The sequence below is a fragment of the Quercus lobata genome, chromosome 5 (genome assembly GCF_001633185.2).
Source record: "Quercus lobata isolate SW786 chromosome 5, ValleyOak3.0 Primary Assembly, whole genome shotgun sequence".
NCBI classification, from domain to species: domain Eukaryota; kingdom Viridiplantae; phylum Streptophyta; class Magnoliopsida; order Fagales; family Fagaceae; genus Quercus; species Quercus lobata.
This window is the reverse complement of record NC_044908.1, coordinates 79,393,004-79,413,578: the sequence shown is the minus strand read 5'-3', so window position 1 is coordinate 79,413,578 and position 20,575 is coordinate 79,393,004. Positions and strand designations below refer to the sequence as shown.

The 20,575-nt window shown below is 32.5% G+C and overlaps 3 protein-coding genes across 4 annotated transcripts; all 3 read left to right on the top strand.

The window, feature by feature from the left end:
- On the top strand, nucleotides 1-4,774 carry LOC115988474 (G-type lectin S-receptor-like serine/threonine-protein kinase At4g27290). Of its 2 annotated transcripts, XM_031112045.1 has the most exons (7): nucleotides 1-1,358; nucleotides 1,877-2,017; nucleotides 2,987-3,144; nucleotides 3,257-3,467; nucleotides 3,615-3,849; nucleotides 3,924-4,074; nucleotides 4,169-4,774. In XM_031112045.1, exons 1-7 carry the CDS (start codon nucleotides 80-82, stop codon nucleotides 4,478-4,480), a joined length of 2,487 nt encoding a protein of 828 aa, XP_030967905.1. In that variant the 5' UTR covers nucleotides 1-79; the 3' UTR covers nucleotides 4,481-4,774. The 2 variants fall into 2 exon arrangements, with proteins under 2 accessions (XP_030967905.1, XP_030967906.1); XM_031112046.1 differs by lacking the exon at nucleotides 4,169-4,774 and having other exon boundaries at nucleotides 3,941-4,020.
- A 4,601-nt stretch (nucleotides 4,775-9,375) lies between these two features.
- LOC115991234 (protein FAR1-RELATED SEQUENCE 5-like) lies at nucleotides 9,376-9,834 on the top strand. The gene has a single exon (XM_031114965.1). The coding sequence runs from the start codon at nucleotides 9,376-9,378 to the stop codon at nucleotides 9,832-9,834; it is 459 nt and encodes a 152-aa protein (XP_030970825.1).
- An 852-nt stretch (nucleotides 9,835-10,686) lies between these two features.
- On the top strand, nucleotides 10,687-12,220 carry LOC115991233 (protein FAR1-RELATED SEQUENCE 7-like). Its single transcript, XM_031114964.1, has 6 exons — nucleotides 10,687-11,081; nucleotides 11,224-11,395; nucleotides 11,518-11,586; nucleotides 11,913-11,966; nucleotides 12,090-12,143; nucleotides 12,215-12,220. Exons 1-6 carry the CDS (start codon nucleotides 10,687-10,689, stop codon nucleotides 12,218-12,220), a joined length of 750 nt encoding a protein of 249 aa, XP_030970824.1.
- The last annotated feature ends 8,355 nt before the right edge of the window (nucleotides 12,221-20,575 follow it).

The window sequence follows — 20,575 nt, the reverse complement described above, 5'->3', positions numbered from 1 at the left end:
TTGAACCCAGACGCCATATGATACACTATGATTTTAATATTATCGTTAAAAGAACTCCTCCATTTTAACTTGAACAAAAATGGGGTTTTCTTTGTTTCTCTCATTTTGTTACATCTGGTTATCTTCAGCATCACAAACTTCCACTGCAGCAACAGTAGTTTCAGACATCTTGAGACCAAACCAGGTGCTTAAAGATGGCCAAAATTTGGTGTCATCTGGGCAACGATTTGAGCTTGGGTTCTTTAGCCCAGACAGTTCAAGTTCAAGCAACAGGTATTTGGGCATTTCATACAAGAATATCCCTCTTACTGTGGTCTGGATCGCCAATAGAAACAACTCAATCCCTGGGCTTTCAGGGTCACTGTCAATGGGCTCAAATGGGTTCTCACTTTTTGCTAATAGTTCAGTTGCTATTTGGTCTGTCAATGCCACCGCGGTACTAAAAAGTCCCATTTTGCAGCTATTGGATAATGGCAATCTAGTTTTTAGAGAGGAAAATAATGGTGATTCGGAAGGGTATATTTGGCAAAGTTTTGATTACATAACTGACACCTTGTTGCCAGACATGAAGCTCGGTTGGAAGCTTAGAAATGGCCTTCACATGTACATGAGATCATGGTCATCTGCTAATGATCCCTCTGTTGGGGAGTTCAGTTTTAGTTTGGACCCACCTGAGACACCTCAGTTGGTGTTGAGGAAAGGGACACAGAAGAGGAATAGGTGGGGTCCATGGGATGGAGCCAGGTTCAGTGGCAGTGCTGCACTGAGGTCCAATCCTGTGTTCATTCCTATGTTCAATTCAAGCATTGAGGAGGTTTATTATACATTCAAAATTGTAGACCAATCATTGTTGTCAAGGTTTGTGGTGACCCAAGATGGTTTGATTCAGTACCTACAATGGAGTAAGAATAGCAATGAGTGGGCTATAATGGTTACACTTCAGAGGGACAGTTGTGATAGCTATATGGTTTGTGGGCCTTATGGCAATTGCTATGATGGTCCAAAATGTGAGTGTTTGAATGGTTTTAGGCCTAAGTCACCTGTGGATTGGGCACGGGTTGATTGGTCAGGTGGGTGTGTGAGGAAGTGGGAATTGGACTGTGGGAATGGAGATGGCTTTGTCAAGTATGGAGGAATGAAGTTGCCTGATAATTCGCATTTGGCGGCAAGTAGGAATTTGAGCCTTGAGGAATGTAGGTCTGTGTGTTTGGGGAATTGTTCATGTATGGCTTTTACTGTGATAGATATCCATGGAAATGGAGGAGACTGTGTGTTGTGGTTTGATGATTTGCTTGATATGAGAGATTTTTCAGGAGGTGGGGATGATCTCTATATAAGAATGGCGAAAGAGGAACTCGGTAAGTAATGTTCATTAATGATTTATTGCGATAGTTGAATAATTCACATACACACACACACACAGAGCTCAGCCTCCAGAGTGCAGGTTTTAGGATAACATAATAATCATAATTTTTATGGCAGAACATGGACTTCATGGCTAGTAGAAATTTATTCTTCAGAAGATAAGTAAATTTAGCTAGCTTTTTGCATAAGTTTAGTTATCTTGCTGTAATTTGACATCTGAAAGTTCATTGTAAAGCAGCTTTTTCGTTTTCATGAAGTAAACTAAACAGTGTCATAGGGAACCATAAGTCCCTTGGACTAAATGGATGAGGGACCTTTGCTGGCATAGCCAGACCTTATAATCTGTGGCTCGTTAATATTTAATTTGCCTGAATTTTCTAGTCTGCTATGTTATCTTTTGAGCACTGATGACCCAAGTGGATTAAAACTTAAAGCAACTTCTATGCTACTCACAATGGGGCTATCATTTTTAGAAAAAATGATTCACTCTGTCAACTTCTTTGGTGTTCAGAGGCAATTGCAGATGCTAAGAGGGATAGACGAGTGAAGGTGATTGTCACTAGCATCATATGTTCAGTTACTGGGATGCTTCTAGTTGGCATCATTGGCTGGTACACTTGCCGAATGAGAAGGGCAAGGAGATGGAGAACAGGTAAAACAGCTCATAAAGTGCCTTAGTATTGTTATTCTTATAAAATTGTTTGATGAAATAGCTCAAATCTTTTGGACCTTAATCAATCTTTAAGATGTTAATATATTGATTGAAGCTCTTATTTGCTTAATTTTGCCCCTATCTTAACCCCTTACAGTTTACATTAGCATAATAGGAATCTTTGGTTGACAGAGGGGCATCTAAGTGGGATATGCCATCTCATTAATAATAAAAATTTCAGTAGCTTTCATAATTTCATTTGGGTGTAATAAAATTGCAGTATGTCACTTTGAATATAGAATGATTTTTCTAAGGGTAATAATTTCTAAAAGAATGGATATTTTTCAATAAGGCAGAGTTATTAACTGCTCTGTGTTCATATTTAGGTTTCCTTAACTGTTAAACTACTAAACATGGTTGTTCTTTTTCATATATGCATAAGTGACAAATTAGTGGGACAAGGCTTGAAAAATACCAGTATGTGTTAAGCAATAAGTGCCTGTTTTGGCTTGTGTCTTGCCCCAATTTGGAGCTTAGCTTAATAATTTCTTCTTAATAACCTGATTTGTCATTGTCTGCTTCCCCTGTATATAACTTTATATTTGATGTTTCACTGCTCTCTACTGAAGGGAATGCAAAACATTTTATTTAAAGGACTATGCTTGCTTGCTCCACTGTTGCTTGTTTTGTGGAAAACTAGTTGTAAAAATTGCTGTCTGCTGCTGTAAATCTCATGGCTAGAACAATTTATTGAAATTCTAGGGAGCTGTATGAATAATTGAATTGGCATATATTTTTAAGTTTACTTATGTATTTATCAATTTTGATTGATTGAGTTGCGGTGTATAAATTCATTTACAAATTCTTTCCAAATACTGCCATGTTATTTATAGTGGCAGTGCTTGTGATTGCCAAAATAAGTACAATCAATTTATCCTTTTCTTTTGCTGATCAATTTGTATGTTGCAGCTGAAAGCTTAAACAGTTCCCATAGAGATTTCACAGAAGAAACTCAGGAGGAAGACCTTGAGCTACCTCTTTTTGATCTGGAGACTGTTTCTGCTGCTACTGACAAGTTCTCCTTTAAAAATAAGATTGGACAGGGTGGCTTTGGTCCTGTCTACAAGGTAATTTGCCATGAGAGAAGGCACCTTAAGCACAAAATATCAAATTGGGGAACATAAGGCTATATGTTTCCTTGTATATGATAGGATTACTAATTTTATGCCATTCTCATAGGGTGTATTGCCAACTGGACAAGAAATTGCAGTGAAGAGGCTTTCTCAAAATTCTGGACAAGGCATCAATGAGTTTAAGAATGAAGTTATAGTGATTGCGAAACTTCAACACCGTAATCTTGTTAAGCTCTTGGGATGCTGCATTCAAAGAGAAGAAAGAATGCTAATCTATGAGTATCTTCCAAACAAAAGCTTGGACAACTTTCTCTTTGGTTTGAGCCGTTAACGCTTGATTAACACTTGATTTGTTTCATCATTCTTAATTGTGTGCTTGCTTCATTTGCATAGTGCTAAAAGATAAAGATCATATTTTGATAAAGAAAAAGAGAATTAACATTGTTGATTATATGATTTTCTAGATGAGACTAGAAAGAAGTTGACTTGGAAGATGCGCTTTGACATCGTTATGGGAATAGCACGAGGACTTCTATATCTTCATCAAGACTCTAGGTTAAGAATCATCCATAGGGATCTTAAAGCAAGCAACATCTTACTAGACAATGAGATGAACCCCAAAATCTCAGACTTCGGCATAGCAAGAATTTTTGGAGCAGAACAAACAGAACAAATGACCAAGAGAGTAATGGGAACATAGTGAGTTTTCTAAGAATGTTTTGAAAATGCATTTCCCTGTTTACAAATGCTGAAATTCTTGTTTTGGCATGTAGTGGCTATATGTCTCCAGAATATGCAATGAGTGGGCACTTTTCAGTGAAATCAGATGTCTTCAGCTTTGGTGTGTTACTATTAGAGATAATAAGCGGAAAGAAAAACTGGGGATTTTATCACCCTGGCCATGATCTCAACCTACTAGGACATGTAAGAATAAGAACTAATTAAGCTTGAATTTTATTGATGTGAACTTCAGTCTTCAATTCTGACAAATTTTAAAAAATGATTGAAACTGTTTCAGGCATGGAAGTTATGGAATGAAGGGAAACCATTGGAACTCATGGATGCACTCATTGATGAATCATATTCTGAGAATGAAGTGATAAGATGTATCCAAGTGGGTCTTTTGTGTGTGCAACAACGCGTGGAAGACAGACCAACTATGTCATCTGTGTTATTGATGTTGTCAACTGAGAATGCAATGGTGCGCCAACCCAAGGAACCTGGTTTTGTCACTGAAGCTTCTTCTATGGGAATGGATACATCATCATCTAGTGGAAAAAATCCTTATACTGCTAACGAGGTTACTGTCACTATTTTAGATGCAAGATAGAAGAGGTGTTTGGGTTACAAATGTTTATAGATTTATTTATAGATTTGCATGATAGAAGAATTGTTTTGGTTATAAATCCTCACAAATGTTTTGCAGATTTTATGTTGTACAGTTCTCCACAGAGTAGCAAAACTAATTACATAATTTTTAAGATTGGTTTATGACATGACAATCAACATTTAGAGCACTCACAGGTAGGGCAGTTGTGTGTCACATCTCATAAAGTTTTGAATTTTGGGTCCTTGTTGACTGTGATCACCATACATGGGTCATTAGAATGAAAAATTATTAGATACTCTCAATGAATTGCTGAGTTGATATCCCCACCTTAGGATCCTCTACTTTTTCTTCCACATTTTGTGTATCTTTCTTTTGATTTTCAATGTTTTCTACATTCATCCCCACAAGCGAAGAACTTTTTATTATTTCTTCTTTTGTGCCTCTACTATACAAATGAATCATGATACATGGAGAGAACTTTTTCCCGAACAATATTGTATTTATTTATTTATTTATTTTTCAGTATTAGGGCCCAATCTGAAATAGTCAACACCCTCAGCCCAACTTTGAAAATTACCCCAATAACACTTTTCTTATTAAGCCCAGCCTTAAAATCAAAAGTTCCCTGTACACTATTAAAGTCGTTAACTCTAGAGTTCAAGCCAAAAACTGATTGGTGTCTTGGTCTTAAATGGCTATTATTCAGACGCCATAAGTTAAAACTCTAAAAAAAAAAATCAAAAATCTCTTCTCAAATCCAACTAAAATTAACCCGGTCAAGAAATTTTTTGGGTTAAAATACGAGCCCAATTAAACTCACCCAATACACCACAAAAGCCCAACTAAGATTTAACTTCAATTGAGACTCAAACCCTACAGATCCTTAAAGCCCAGTCCACTCTACATAAAAACTCCCAATATATTCAACAGTGAAGGCCTTCTTCACCTAAACACTACACCATTAAACCCAAAAAATCAAATAATGATTTGTAGATCATGTAAACTACCACTTATTGAAAAAGAAAAAACACACACACACACACACACACAAATTCACATATTCAAAACATAGCATTAATTACTTTTACTGATCACTCCATTGGATAATCTTGTTGACAACCAAAAAAATAAAAAAAATAAAAAAAGGCAATTCAAAGATCTTTTTTTTTTCCTCAGATTACAAGACATTAATAGCCATCTTCATTTTGGCCTCGCAATGTCCAGTAAAATTGCAAATGACATAGTTTTCTCCCTTGTTAAGGATTATGTAATCGAATCCACTACTTTGTACGTAAGCATTTTCTGGTGCTTTGCATGTATCGTAAGTTCGTAACCTTGTTTGTCTACAACGATCACATTGTGCTCTCCTCAATTGTATGAAAACACTGTAGCATTGAAACAAGGACAAAATACTGAGTCTTTCAAAAAGGTTAGTATAAAACTGGACTTTTTAAAAAAATTAAGTATTTGGTAAAAACTGTTAAAAAGTACTTTTTGAAAAATCCGATTATTTTACTAGCACTTATAAAAATGGTGGTTTTAGTGGTAAATTACCAAAAAGAACAATGTATATATAAGGGAGGTAATTTCATTTTTAAATCAACTACTTCATAATACTTACTAAAAAAAAAAAACTACTTAATAATAATAACTATATTATTGTCATAATTATTTGTTATTACTATTACTATTATTGGTATTATTTTAATAATGTTAGTTTTTTTAGCATCAATTATTTGTTATTCTAAAATTTTTGAACCAAGTATGTTATCTTACTTTAATAATGTTATCTATTTTTAATAATATCAATATCACTATTTTAATAATATTTTTGTCTCATTGAATATGGTGTTATCCGTTCTGGCATAATGGTCTGAAGGGATTTCAAAGGGTAAAGTTGGGTTTTTAATAAAACAAGTGGACAATTTGGTAATTGAACCTACAATTCCTGAAAGTTGAAGTAGCTTCTTTGCAAAAGCTGGCCGAAGGTCCTTTGGTTTTTTGGGAGTCTTGCACTTTTTGAAAAAACAACTTTCTTGCTAAAACAACTTTTTAATACCCACCAAATACCTAGTTTTTTGAACTTTGAAGTAAAAAGTGTTTTTTGTCATATAAAAGTGCAAACAAACGGGCACTTAGAGACAAAATCAACTTGAACAAAAATTATAGAACTAATCTAATCTTATATGTTACTAGATTGGGATGTCATAATAAGTTAAAAATGAATAGAAAAATTTTAATTGAAATAATATTTTAAATTTGTTAAAACTTTCGTAATAAAGTGTCAACAATAATCAGTATTGAGGCTATTGACTAATAATTTGTGAGCCACATAGTGAAAGCAAATACAATATAAGTAAGGATTACACTAAGTCATTTAGTTCAACCACAATGTGTAGGACATAATTTTTATTATCTAATCTAAAATATGATTATTAATACAACTATGTACCAACGAATTTTCCTTTAATAAAAAAGGAAAAAGAAAAAGGAAAATGATGGTTCATACTTACCGAGTGTGTCATTAGGTTTGAAGTTTTGTCCAGTGGGCCAATCTTCCATGTTGAAGGTCCAACCAGTTGGATCATATCCAACGAAATAGGTTTTTGCCCAAACGTTCTCACAGTGAAAGAACAAACCCAATAATAGAACTGTGGCAAAAATCAAACTAATTCTTCCCTGGGCCAGTAGAGCATAGCAACAATATTGGGAAGATGAAAGCCGATAAACTTGTCTGGCTGATCACTTGACCTAATAAGAAGATGAAGATTATTATATATAGAGTCCTCACGGTCACCAAACATGGAAAAAATATATAGATATTTGGTTTATTTATTTTGAGAGATAATGGGTTATCTTATTTGGGCTCATATGGTTGCCAAATATTTGGTTTTTCATTATAACATGAGTGTGGTTTTCACTTTTATGGAAAGTATTATTACTAGAGTTATTCATTATTTGTGAAGTCAAATCCATTATACTTTCACTTAGAATGGAAAGTATTTATGTCATTCGAATTATTTTCTATAAAATGCGCTACATTGACATAGTTAGCTCACAAAGTTTCCTTCCAAATTTATAAAGGTATATGTTACACACAACACGTGTTAATCAATTTTCCTATTATATATATATATATATATATATATATGGATTCATTTCTCGTGCAATACCTAAATTCTCAGCCATAGATTTAATTTAATGGCTTAAATCTTTGACACCTCACCAAATAACAAAAAGACTATTTTACCCTTAAAAAATTTCACAGCCCGCCCATTGTTTCTTGTAAGTTTGAGTAAACTTTCATAAAATCAAAAAAAAAAATTCTCTCTCTCCCCTGCGCAGCTGCCGCTCTCTGCCTCTCCTTTAACCCATTCTCTGCCTCCCTATCAATCCATTGTCACAGCAGCTCCAGCTCATACCTAAACACTGAAACTTAGCATTTGAAACCAAACCCCCAAACACTCACACTCCCTTTTTCTCGTGTGTGAAGCTGTCCCAAGTCCCAACTCTCATGGAGTGAAGGTCTCTCTGAAGCAACGAAGCCACTGGCCAGATTTGTGGTTTCAACGGTACTTGGCCATTGTATCGTCGGAAAATCCCCAAAATCCCCTTTGTGATAGTCATCGCAGGTCCATCTTTGATTGGTTGCTTCCGACATCAACTGACTCAAGGAGGTGAGTTCTCTCTTTTGTATACATTGAATCAAAATAATAATAATAATAATAATAATAATAATAATAATAATAATAATAATAATAATAAAATATTTTTTGGGTAAAAGGAGAGTTGGGTCAAGGGTCAAGATAGTTGGGGCTATTGAAACCAAGCTCTTGAAATTTTGATTTTTATTTCCAATCGCCTTATGAGGCTATTGCACCTTTGCATTTCTACAGCCCTAACCTTTTCTTTCACTTCCTCCATAAAAATCTTTAACCTATTAGGTTTTGTCTGATTAATTTTATTTTAACAATAGTAAAATACTTAGCCATCACAAGTTCACAACAAAAGAAAAGAGAGACATAAATGTTCATTCTTGTTTGCATTGGATTCTTCGTGTTGTTTCAGGTTCCTTATACAGAATAATATTCATTAAAAAAGTGTTTTCATAAAATGATAGGAACCTTCTTACAAGAACAAAATGGACAATAAGGAATAAACCAAAGAAGATGATTGATTCAATAAATTGGCTTGCTAAAGCTCGTATGGATAAAACCCAGGTGTATAAAATCCCTATTTTACTACTACATTGCTTGAATTCTATGGTTTTAGGTCCTCATTGTATTTAAACTGTAGTGTTTTAATCTTTGCCTTTAAAGTTTGCAGTCAGAATTTAGTGATAAAAATTTATTGTCATAGGGATAGAAAATTTTGATAAATATTTTTTTTTGAGATAAAATTTTGATAATTGAAAGTTTGTCTTTGTATAGGTATGATACACTTTAATAGTTTCTTAAAAAAATTTAGCTTGAAATTTCCCTCTATCAATTGGGTCATCATCTCTCATGATCATATATTGATTTGTTGTAATTCTTATATATGATAAGCACAATATTGGTACACAAATTTTCAGCCTTTATTTTTAATGAAAAACATTCATTCTTCTATATTTATAATAGTTGATATTTTGTACATTTGTTTGTTAATTACATGAGTATTTTTTTAATTCATTGCATAGTGTGACAAGAGAATTCTCTCAAAACATGGATGCCAATGAAAATTTGAGTCCTAGATTCATGGATGTCAATGAAAATTTGAGTCCTAGATTCATGGATGTCAATGAAGATTTGAGTCCTAGAGTCATGGATGCCAATGAAGATTTGAGTCCTAGAGTTGGTATGGAATTCGATACATTAGAAGATGCATGAGAATTTTGGCTAAAATATGGAAGGCAAATGGGCTTTGATGTTAGAAAACATTACAGAAATAAAAGTAAGAAGGATGGAAAGATAACATCAAGGGGATTTGTATGTGCAAAGCAGGGCATTCGAGGTCCAGAAAAAGAAGATATGATTCACACTTGTAATCGAGATGATACAAGGACTAATTGTCCTGTAAAGCTATATGTTTCATTAGTGCGAGAAACTGGAAAGTATAAAGTGGTTGATTTTATTAAAGAATATAATCACACTCTTCATCTATCAGAAACAGTTTATATGATGAGATATCAACGGAAAATCTCAGAAGTTCATGCAAGATTGATTGAGTTAGCATCCTCTTCTGGAATCAAGTCAAAAGCAGCACATGAGTTAATGAGTAGAGAGGTTGGTGGGAGAGCTAATCTTGGATTCACTGGGCTTGATCAGCATAATTATCTTAGAACAAGACGGCAAAAAAATTTGATTTATGGTTAAGCTGCATGCTTATTAGGATACTTTCAGGAACAATTGACTACAAATCCATCCTTTTAATATGCAGTACAATTAGATAATGTTGAGCAGATTACAAACATTTTTTGGGCTTATGCTAGAATGATTATTAATTATGCTAATTTTGGTGATGTGGTGACATTTGACACTACATATGATACTAATAAAGAGTTAAGACCGTTAGGGGTGTTTATCGGTTTTAATCACCATAGAGGGTTAACGGTTTTTGGGGCTACTCTTTTATATGATGAAACAGTGGATTCATTTAAGTGGCTTTTCGAAAGCTTTCTAGTTGCACATGCAGTTAAAAGACCTAAAACAATTTTTACAAATCAAGATCCTACAATGGTAAAGGCATTGAATGAGGTAATGCCTAACACTTACCATGGATTATGTACTTGGCACATAATGCAGAATGGGATAAAACATTTGGGGAATTTGATGAAAGATGGTTCTTTTCTTCAAGTTTTTAAAAACTTGTATGTTTGAGTTTAATGATGAAATTGAGTTTGAAAAAACATGGGAGGACATGATTGACACTTATACTATTCATGATCGTAGTTGGTTGGATAGTATCTACAAATTGAAAGGAAAATGGACAAAGTGTTACATGAAGAATGAATTTACATTAGGAATGTGAAGTACCTCAGTGAAAGTTTGAATGGAGATTTGAAAGATTATTTGAAATTTGATTTGGATGTAGCATAATTTTTTGCACATTTTGATCGAGTGATTGAGCAAAAATGAGAAAAAGAGTTACAAGCTAAATTTAATGCTAGACAAAAATTTCCCCAGTTGGGCTTGAAAAATTCTCCCTTGTTGAAGCAAGCAGTACAAATGTACACACCTACAATATTTCGAATGCTTCATGATCAATATGACTTGGCATCAGCAGCAAGGATAAAAAATCGCCAAGAGAACTTATTAGTGCATACATACACTATTGAGTTTTTGCATAAGCTTGGTGAGTACATAGTATCTTATGATACTGAAGATAAGACATTTTCATGTAGTTGTAGAAAGTTTGAAATAATTGGGATTTTATGTTGTCATGTTCTGAAAGTCTTTGATTCCCTTGATATAAAGACAATTTCTGATATATACATTTTAAAAAGATGGACAAGAGAGGCAAAAAGTGGATGTATCTTGGACAATAGAAGAATAAATGTGGAAGAGGATGTCAACTTGACTGCTGCACAGCGGTATAGAAGATTATGTTCCAAGTTGGTTCGGTTAGCTTCTCGAGCAGCAGACAATGAAGAGGCATTTGCTTTAATAGAGAAGATGATAGAGGAATATGAAAAAAAATGTTGAAGATATTGTGACAAAAAATGTGGCTGATCATCAATTGCCCCATCAAATGCCATTGTGTAGTGGTAATAAAAATCTTGATCCTAACCAACATTTGGAAAAATTGGTTGAAAGGGTTAAAGGTCTTAAGAAAAAAGAAGGTCGCAAAAAAGAAGGTCGCAAGGGTGGAGAACGAAAGAAAAGTTGGGTTGAGAAGCAAAAGAAGAAGAAGGGTAGAGCTGAATTAAATGATGAGGTTAGTAAACAGTTTTCCAAAGAAAATATTATTTATTTATTTTTATCCTCTACTAAGTTTCCATTATTTGTAAAACTTTTATATTGTTTTGGCTAATAATAATATTTATGTCTTTCATATAGGAACTTAGTTTTGCTCCTAACATACAATACAATAATTATGACTCACATGGAGAACATTATTTACATCAAGTAAGAGTTTTTTGTTGTTGTTGTTGTTGTTGTTGTTGTTGTGGAATAACTTATAGATAATTTGTGCAATTGGAAGTTGTACTACACTTGCCTTTTCATTTGTGAATTTATTAATAAGATTTTCATTTTTTTTTTTTTTTGATATAGCTAACTTATCCTATCAACCTTTCCACACCAATGATGACCTCTGAATTAGGACCAATTCATAGTTACCAAACTAGTTTCACATCATTCTTAAGAGTAAACTTACTTGTTAACATGTTTTGCACTTACAAGTAATTAGATGATTTCTTAAACTCTCTTTCATAATCATTATGATTACTTAGGCACCATTAACTCCATTATTGTCTCAAGTATCAAATTATGCGGATGTTGGTCAGGTAAAATGTAAACGTTGTCATATTTTGAATAAATTTACATTTTTACTTGTTTTGCAATTATAATTTATAAGTAATTAGATGATAATGTAAATTTTCTCTCTTATAATCATTGTGATTACATAGGCACCATTAACTCCATCATTGTCTCAAGTATCAAATGATGCAAATGTCTGTCAGGTAACATGTAAATGTTTTCATACATGAAATTTTGAATAAACTTATTTGTTTATACTTTTTATGTTTTGTAGTCGTAAATAGCTAGAATATTTCTTAGATTTTTACTCTTATAATCATTGTGATTACATTGATAGCATTCATTAATACCACCTTCACTCCATTGTCGTCTCAAGTGTCAAATCTTGTGAATATTGGTTAAGTAAAAAATAAATGTTCTCTTACATGTTTATAAAATAAATTTATTTGTTTATATATATACACAGGGAAATGAAGTTAGGTACAATTATGCACTAACTCCATGTGTTGAAAATATAAATGCTTGCCTGCAAACACAAAACTTTTTTGGTATGTAAAAAGTAATGAATGGTAAGTTCAATTATAGTGAAATTTTCTTATGTTTGTTTAAGTTCAAAACGTAACTTGATTTTGTTTCAGGCTAATATTAATTTTGTAGTATGAAGGACAACATTTTTTGACCGTTTGTCTAAGAGTATATTGCATAGTGAACATGGCTAATATTGCACAGTGGACATGCACTACAACAAAAGTGGACTACGGTGACGAAACCTTTCGTCACAATATGTTCTTATTTTGTCACCGAATACATATGGTGACGAAATGGTGACGAAACAGCATTCGTCACCTAAGCTCCGTCACAGAATGTATTGGTGACGAAAATGTTTCGTCACCAATAAAAAAATGATAGGTGACGAAATTTTTTTGTCACCAATAAAAAATGATAGGTGACAAAATTTTTTCGTCACCTAATGTTTTCATCACTAAACCTTATTTTCAATGACGGAATATTTAGTCACCAAATGTATTTTTTTTCCAATTTCAATAGATTAGGTGACAAAGTTTTGCATCACCGATTTTTTTTTTTTTTTTTTTTTTAATTTCAATAGATCAGGTGATGAATTATTTCGTCACTAATTTCTGCTTATAGTCAAATATGGCGATGAAAATTATGTCACCAATTTTATTTTTTGTATTAATATTCTTTACATTTACTTGCCATTACATTAACCTGTTCATTTCTAACCAAATCCATAAAAACAAACATCCATTCATTTCTAACCAAATCCATAAAAAAAACATCCATACATTCTAAAAATGCAATAAAGATGTTCACAAAGTTATTACAACCATTTATATAAAATGATGTCTTGGCTTCCAAACTTTACAAAAAATTATTTGAGTTCAAGTAGTCCCACAAAAGCTATCTTTTTGCCACCAATCCCATATCTGCACAAGTATAAAGGAAAATACATCAATAACAAACTAGACTACAAACCTATATCCTTGATAAGATGTACTACAACAAAAAAAGATTATTATTAGTAAGACAATGCAGAAACAGTTCATAGAATACCCAATAACAAACTAGACAAAATATTCAAAATGCAACATCATATGAAGCCAAACTATCAAAGAAAGAAGACCCACAACATTCTCATCAAATAAAAACTAAACCCACATTACAAACCATGGAGAAATCAAAAAGAATGCAGAAAAAATCCCAATTTAAAACAAAACATATAAAATGAAATCCAAAACAAAAACCCAGCCGCTATCATAAACACAAACCCAACTACCACAACGAATAAAAAATCTAGCCAACACTATTAAAAAAAAAAAACTAGCCACCACCATTAAACAAAAACCACATCCACCACCATAAACAAAAAATCCACCACCACCATTAAACAAAAAACAAAGCCACCACCATTAACACAAAAACTTAGTCACTACAATAAACAAAAAACTCAGCCACCACAATAAACAAAAAACCCACCACCACTATTAAACAAAAAAACACAGCCACCACCATTAACACAAAAACCCAGCCACTACCATAAATAAAAAAACCCAACCACCACCATTAAACAAAAAGCATAGCCACCACCATTAACACAAAAACCACCACCACCATTAAACAAAAAGCACAGCCACCATCATTAATACAAAAACCCAGCCACTACCATAAACAAAAAACCCACCACCACCACCACCATTAAACAAAAAACACAGCCACCACCATTAACACAAAAACTCAGCCACTGCCATAAATAAAAAACCCAACCATCACAATAAACAAAAAAACCCACCACTAACATTCAACAAAAAACCTCAGACACCACCATAAATAAAAAACCCAGTCACCACCATTAACACAGAAACACAGTCACTACCATAAACAAAAAACCCAGCCATCATAATAAACAAATAACCCAACACCAACATTCAACAAAAAACTCAATCACCACCATAAACACAAAAAACCAACCACACAATAAACAAAAAATCCAGCCACCATCATTAACACAAAACCCACCACCACCACAAACAAAAAACCCACCACCACCATTAAACAATATAGCAACATATACCATATACAAGCCCCAATACTAATGCTTTTAGGCAAGAAAATAAAACACTAACCAAGGTGTGTTCTATGGGACAAATTAACAAGAGAGACAGTTGCTTCAATGATTACACTAAGGAAAATCAAACAAGCAAGTCTAGAAAGATGAAACCTACGCATGTGAATCTACAAGAAACCAACAAAAGCTTCACTATTTTTAGGGTAAAAAAAAAAAAAAGTAAATCAACTTACTAAATTATAGTATTAAGTGCGCTAATAACAAAAAAAAAAGGTAAATCAACTTACTAAATTATAGTAATAAATGTACTAATCAAATTCAGATAAGTGCATCTTACTACCAAATAAAAACAAAATTATATGTGAACGCACAAAATAGATTCTCACAAAACCAAACACAAAAGGGCATTTAAGGACACAATTGACAGTGAATAACCCATGATCTTCGGTATGGAGATTTCATTAGCTTTTCTTTCCAAATACTAAGATTTCGTTATGTACAACAGCAACGAAGAATCAGTCTTGTGGCATAGCTTCTTTCATCCAACAGATACATTTATGGCTTACATGAGTGTGAAAGTCAAAATGGGTGAGAATTGTGCTTTCACTTCATGGAAGTCTCCCAGTGATCTATCACCAGGAAATTACACCATGGGGATTGATAATCAAGCCTCATCATAGCTGGTGATATGGGAGGCAAAGCATATGAGGTGGAGAAACAGGCATTGGGATGGAAATGTATTTACTAGTGTTCCAAGTTTGATACCCAACTATAAGTATGGTTTTAGAATTACTCTACATAATGGAAAAAATATTTTGTTTATACATAATTCAATGCATCGAAGATGTCCAAGTTTCGGATTAGTTGGGATGGGTATCTAAAGCACTTATAGGGAATCGATTTTGGAAATAAGTCTTTGCCAGCAGAAGAATGTGACATCTACAACAAGTGTGGAAAATTCTGATTTGCAATTCATTGAACTCATCTATCTACCGTTGCATGGATGGCTTTGTTCCAATAAACCTTGGCCAATGGTCTAAGGGCAACTGGGCAAGTTGGTGTCAAAGGAGAGTTGAACTAAATTTTCAAAGGAATTAATACCATAATTTAACACAAGAAATTAATCAAGATGATGTGTTTCTTGACTTAAGGGTGTGAACCTACCTGATTTTGTGGAATCGAAGGTGGTGGTAGAGGATTCAAATGACAATTGTGAGAGCATATGTCTCCATAATTGTTCATGCGCTGCATATGGTGAAGTCAATGGTATCGGCTACATGATATGGTAAGGGAAATCAATTTTAGCTCCCCCAATATTCCAAAACAAATTCTATTACATTAAGTTCTCATGCAACAAAAATTACGATTATTGTAATAGTAACTTAAAAGTGGTAAGTTATTGCATCAACAATAATTAGATCTGATAATTTTTATTTTTTATTTTTTATTGCAATATATGACTTATTACCTTACTGTACTAGGAAATTTTGTTACAATAACTTAAAACAAAGAAATCATTGTAATAAATTGATACCAATTATTTTTTGCAATTTATTGCCACAAAATTTTGAAGTGATAACCTATTGCAACAAAGATTTCATTGCAATAACCTAATAGCAATTTATTACAATGACAAACATGAAGCAATAAACAATTACAACATAGATATTATTGCAATAACTTGACTTGAATTATTTTTGTCAATTATTTTAATATATTGTAATAATTTTTTGTTGATCAATAATATATTATTATAATAAATATAATATACTATATTGTAATAATAGCCGTGAAACAATATCCAATTGTCATGAGATTGCAAAATAATTGACAAAAGTAATTGCAATAGATTACAATTAGGCCTTATATATATATATATATATATATATTTTTTTTTTTTGATCTTTCCTTATGAAGTTTATCATAATTATTCCTTGAAAAATTTCAATGATGATATTGAAATTTGGAGATAGTGTTTTGACTGTGATATATTTTGCATTTTGATTGGTTAGGAGTTCGTAATTAAATCTATATATTACTAAAAGCTAAAGCGTAGTGTTTAATGCTGCTGTTGCTCTCACGTTGCGTCACATTAGCTGCCACGTCATTTAAAAAAAAAAAAAATTTCCTACAATTTTAAAATGGTTTTTACAATTTTCTGCTCTATAAATGCAGCCCACTACTTATTTATTTACTTCCACTATCACCCTATAATAAATCCAGCTCACTACTTATTTATTTACTTCCACTATCACCATTTAATAAATCTGTATAATTAATCTAGCTCACCTCTTATTTATTTAGTTTCACTATCAAGCCCAACCTAAAGCTTTTTCAGCTCAGCTTTAAAGTTTTGTGTGAGCTTTTTCAGCTTAAAAAAAAAAAAAAAAGAAAAAAGAAAAAGAAAGTTGAAGCCTTTCAAGCTTTAGGGTTTTTATTTTTATTTTTTATTTTTTTATATATAATTATTTTAACATTTTTTTTTAATATTTACACTTCTCCAACCTTTCTCTCTCTTTTACCATTTCATCTCCCCACTACTTCTTTAATCTTTCTTCCTCCCTTACCTTTTCATCTCCCCACTACCCTCTACATTAATATCATTCTTCCTCTTTCCCTTTATCTTCCTTTATTTTTGTCTCTTCTTATTCACACTCTCTTACTATAAATTTGCCACTATCTCTTCTATTCTATGCATAGTTTTCCCTCACAAAAAAAAAAAAAAAAGGTTTCCTCTCTCTCTCTCTCTCTCTCTCTCTCTCCTCTAAATTTTTGGTGGATTTTTTTATTTTTCTTGCATCTCTACTTTAGGTTGATAATTTTTTATATTCTTTAAAACTCTATTTTGGGTTAATGCGATTTAGTTTTTTTTTTCTTTTAATGTTGTTGTTGTCTTTTTTTTTTTTTTTTTTTTTTTTTTTTTTTTTATAAATTTTTTATTCTCTTTGATTGTTAAATGTTATCCTATTGTGTTCTAAAAAATTAAATATAGCATATACAAATATAATATTATTTTATTACATAGCATGATTTGGATAATTTGCTATTTATTCTGTTACATAGCATGATTTTTTATAGTATTCAATTTAGATGTTAAACTATGAGACTTTACTAATTTTTGTTTATTTTCTAATCCTTTGTAGTGGGAAAAGTACTCTATAATGCCATTTATTTAAAGAAAAGCAAAGATTAGCCAAACGAAAATAATCAGATAGGTGACAAATTTTAACTTTTACAATTTTATTTTAATTATTATTATTTTATAACAATGCATGTATAGAAATTTAATTCTTAGATTTTGCTAATAATTTTTTATTTGGTAATATGTTTTGGGTGGCCGAAATTATAATTTCTTCAAAGAAAATAATCTTAATAAATTATCAAAAACAAAATTTTATTCTAATATTGGTTCAATTAATCATTGTTAAGTTTTATTAATTTTTTTAAGTTTACGTTTTTTTGGTGTTTTGGATTGTTTTTATATTACATTTATGATTGTTGTTATAATAAATAAAAATATAATTACGAAATACATTACTCATTATTAGATTAGTTTAAATTGTAATTTTTTTTTAATAAAACTACCATAAAACTAATTATTACGCTCAACGTGTGGGTTCGCGGTTAGTTGGAAATAAAGACCATGCCCATATTATTTTAAACGTGTTTTGATTCACCAAATTGGTGACTATTCTAGTTGAAGTACCAAAACGATGTCGTTTATTTTAGTGATAAGAATAAGAGAATAAAAAAATGGCACCGTATTGCTTTAGTAGGAAGAATACGAAACTAGAAGAAACAACATGGTATTGTTTACTGGACACAGACTCAACGCGTGCAAGGCTTAGTGTTCTCCTGGTCACCAAACATCTTAAGGGGGGATCATAATTAATCATTAAATTTTTGGCACAATTGCACTTTTAGTCCCTATATTTTGAAGTTTTTCCATTTTAGTCCCTACATTTTATTTTTTCCACTTTTAATCCCTAAAACCAATTTACGCTTTCCGTTTTAGTCCTTTCCGTCAGTCAACCAACGGAAATAGCTGATGTGGCAGCCGGAACAATTAAAATATTATAAAAAATGCCACATCACCCTGACAAATCAGCATATATATTTTAAAAATTAATTTATTAATTTTAATTAAATAAAAAAAATAAAAACATAATTAAAAATAATAAAATCAAACCTAAACCCAGAAAATCAAATCCAAGAACACAAATTCAGAATTAAAAACAATGAAATCAAATGCCTATGAACACAAGAACACAAACCCAGAAAATCAAACCCAAGAACATGAAATTTATACCCACCAACAGCAACCCACAACCACCAAAATTTATACCCACCACCAAAACAACGCCACACACCGTCGAAACTTCAAAACCAACCTAAGAACCACAACCTATTCAGACCCACAACCCATTCAAACCCAAGCCTCAAAATCGATTCAACCCACGGCGGCAAACTCCGGCGATCAAAAGCCATAACCCACAACAAGTGAACCCCAGTGAGCAAAAGCCACAACCAACAACAACAAACCCAGGCGAGTAAAAGGTCGTCTTCAAACTCTGTCATCGCCGTCATCGCCTTCAAGATCTACCATCGCCACCGTCGAATTCAAGCACTGCCATCGCCTTCAAGCATCAAAGCATCAGTACTCAGAAACAGGTGAAAGACTATAAAAAATAAAAATAAAATCCTAGTCTCTAAAATTCCTGGCGATTGAGGCCGAGATGAAGAGGGAGCTCGAGAGGCTGCTGTAGTAGGAAGAGAGGGATAGGGCGATTTGCGGCTGAACATTTTGGGCGAGGATGAGTGGAAGCTAAAGGAGAGGTCACTGTTCGAGTTGGTGGGGTTGGGTGTTCTGGTGGACGAGCAAAGTACTCATCCAGGAAATATATTTGCCAATTGCCAGATTCAAAGGTAAAATTGGAAAAAATAAAAAACGAAGAGTTTTTATATTCCCAAAAGTTTTAAAGACCCACCTACTCAATTCAAATCTAAAATTTAGAAAAAAAAATGAGTTGGCTTTAATGGGTTAACGGACGTTAGAAGAGTTAGATTTATTGATTTGATTTTAAGTGGGAAAGGAAGTTGATTCAATGGGTTTAATTTTGAATTCATGTTCTTGGGTTTGATTTTCTGGGTTTGTGTTCTTGTGTTCATAGGCATTTGATTTCATTGTTTTTAATTCTGAATTTGTGTTCTTGGATTTGATTTTTTGGGTTTAGGTTTGATTTTATTATTTTTAATTATGTTTTTATTTTTTTTATTTAATTAAAATTAATAAATTAATTTTTAAAATATATATGCTGATTTGTCAGGGTGATGTGGCATTTTTTATAATATTTTAATTGTTCCGGCTGCCACCTCAGCTATTTCCGTTGGTTGACTGACGGAAAGGACTAAAACGGAAAGCGTAAATTGGTTTTAGGGACTAAAAATGGAAAAAATAAAATGTAGGGACTAAAATGGAAAAACTTCAAAATGTAGGGACTAAAAGTGTAATTGTGCCTAAATTTTTTTCATTTAATCTTGTTTGACTAACTATTTCATTTTGGAATGTCAAAATAAAAAAAACGTGTACTGAAAATTTAATAGACAAATTTTTCTTTGATTGCGAGGGAAAATGGCTGAGTAGTACTATTGTGACAGGAATACAAATCCTCTGTAGTTTCTAGAAGTATAGGTTGTGTCATGACTCTTAACACTTCTCTGCATATGTAATCAACAGAGCTATATGTTGTCTGTTGCTTCTAGTCAATTCTACTTGACAATGTGAACCAAAGGAAAGAAGCATATCTCCTTACCCAACAAAGACCAGTTGAACAATATTGGGTTAAAGAATGATAATTTGGAACCAAATGTTCCCAGGCAGACATCACAAATAGGAAGGATGATTCAAGAGAAAAGCTAACAAGGAAAATGCAAAATAACATACTATGTATTGAGGAAAGGATATTGAGATGAGAACACGCTATGTAATGAGGAAAATCAACTACTAAGAAAATATTATCAAACCATGGAATTGGAATATGCCATCTT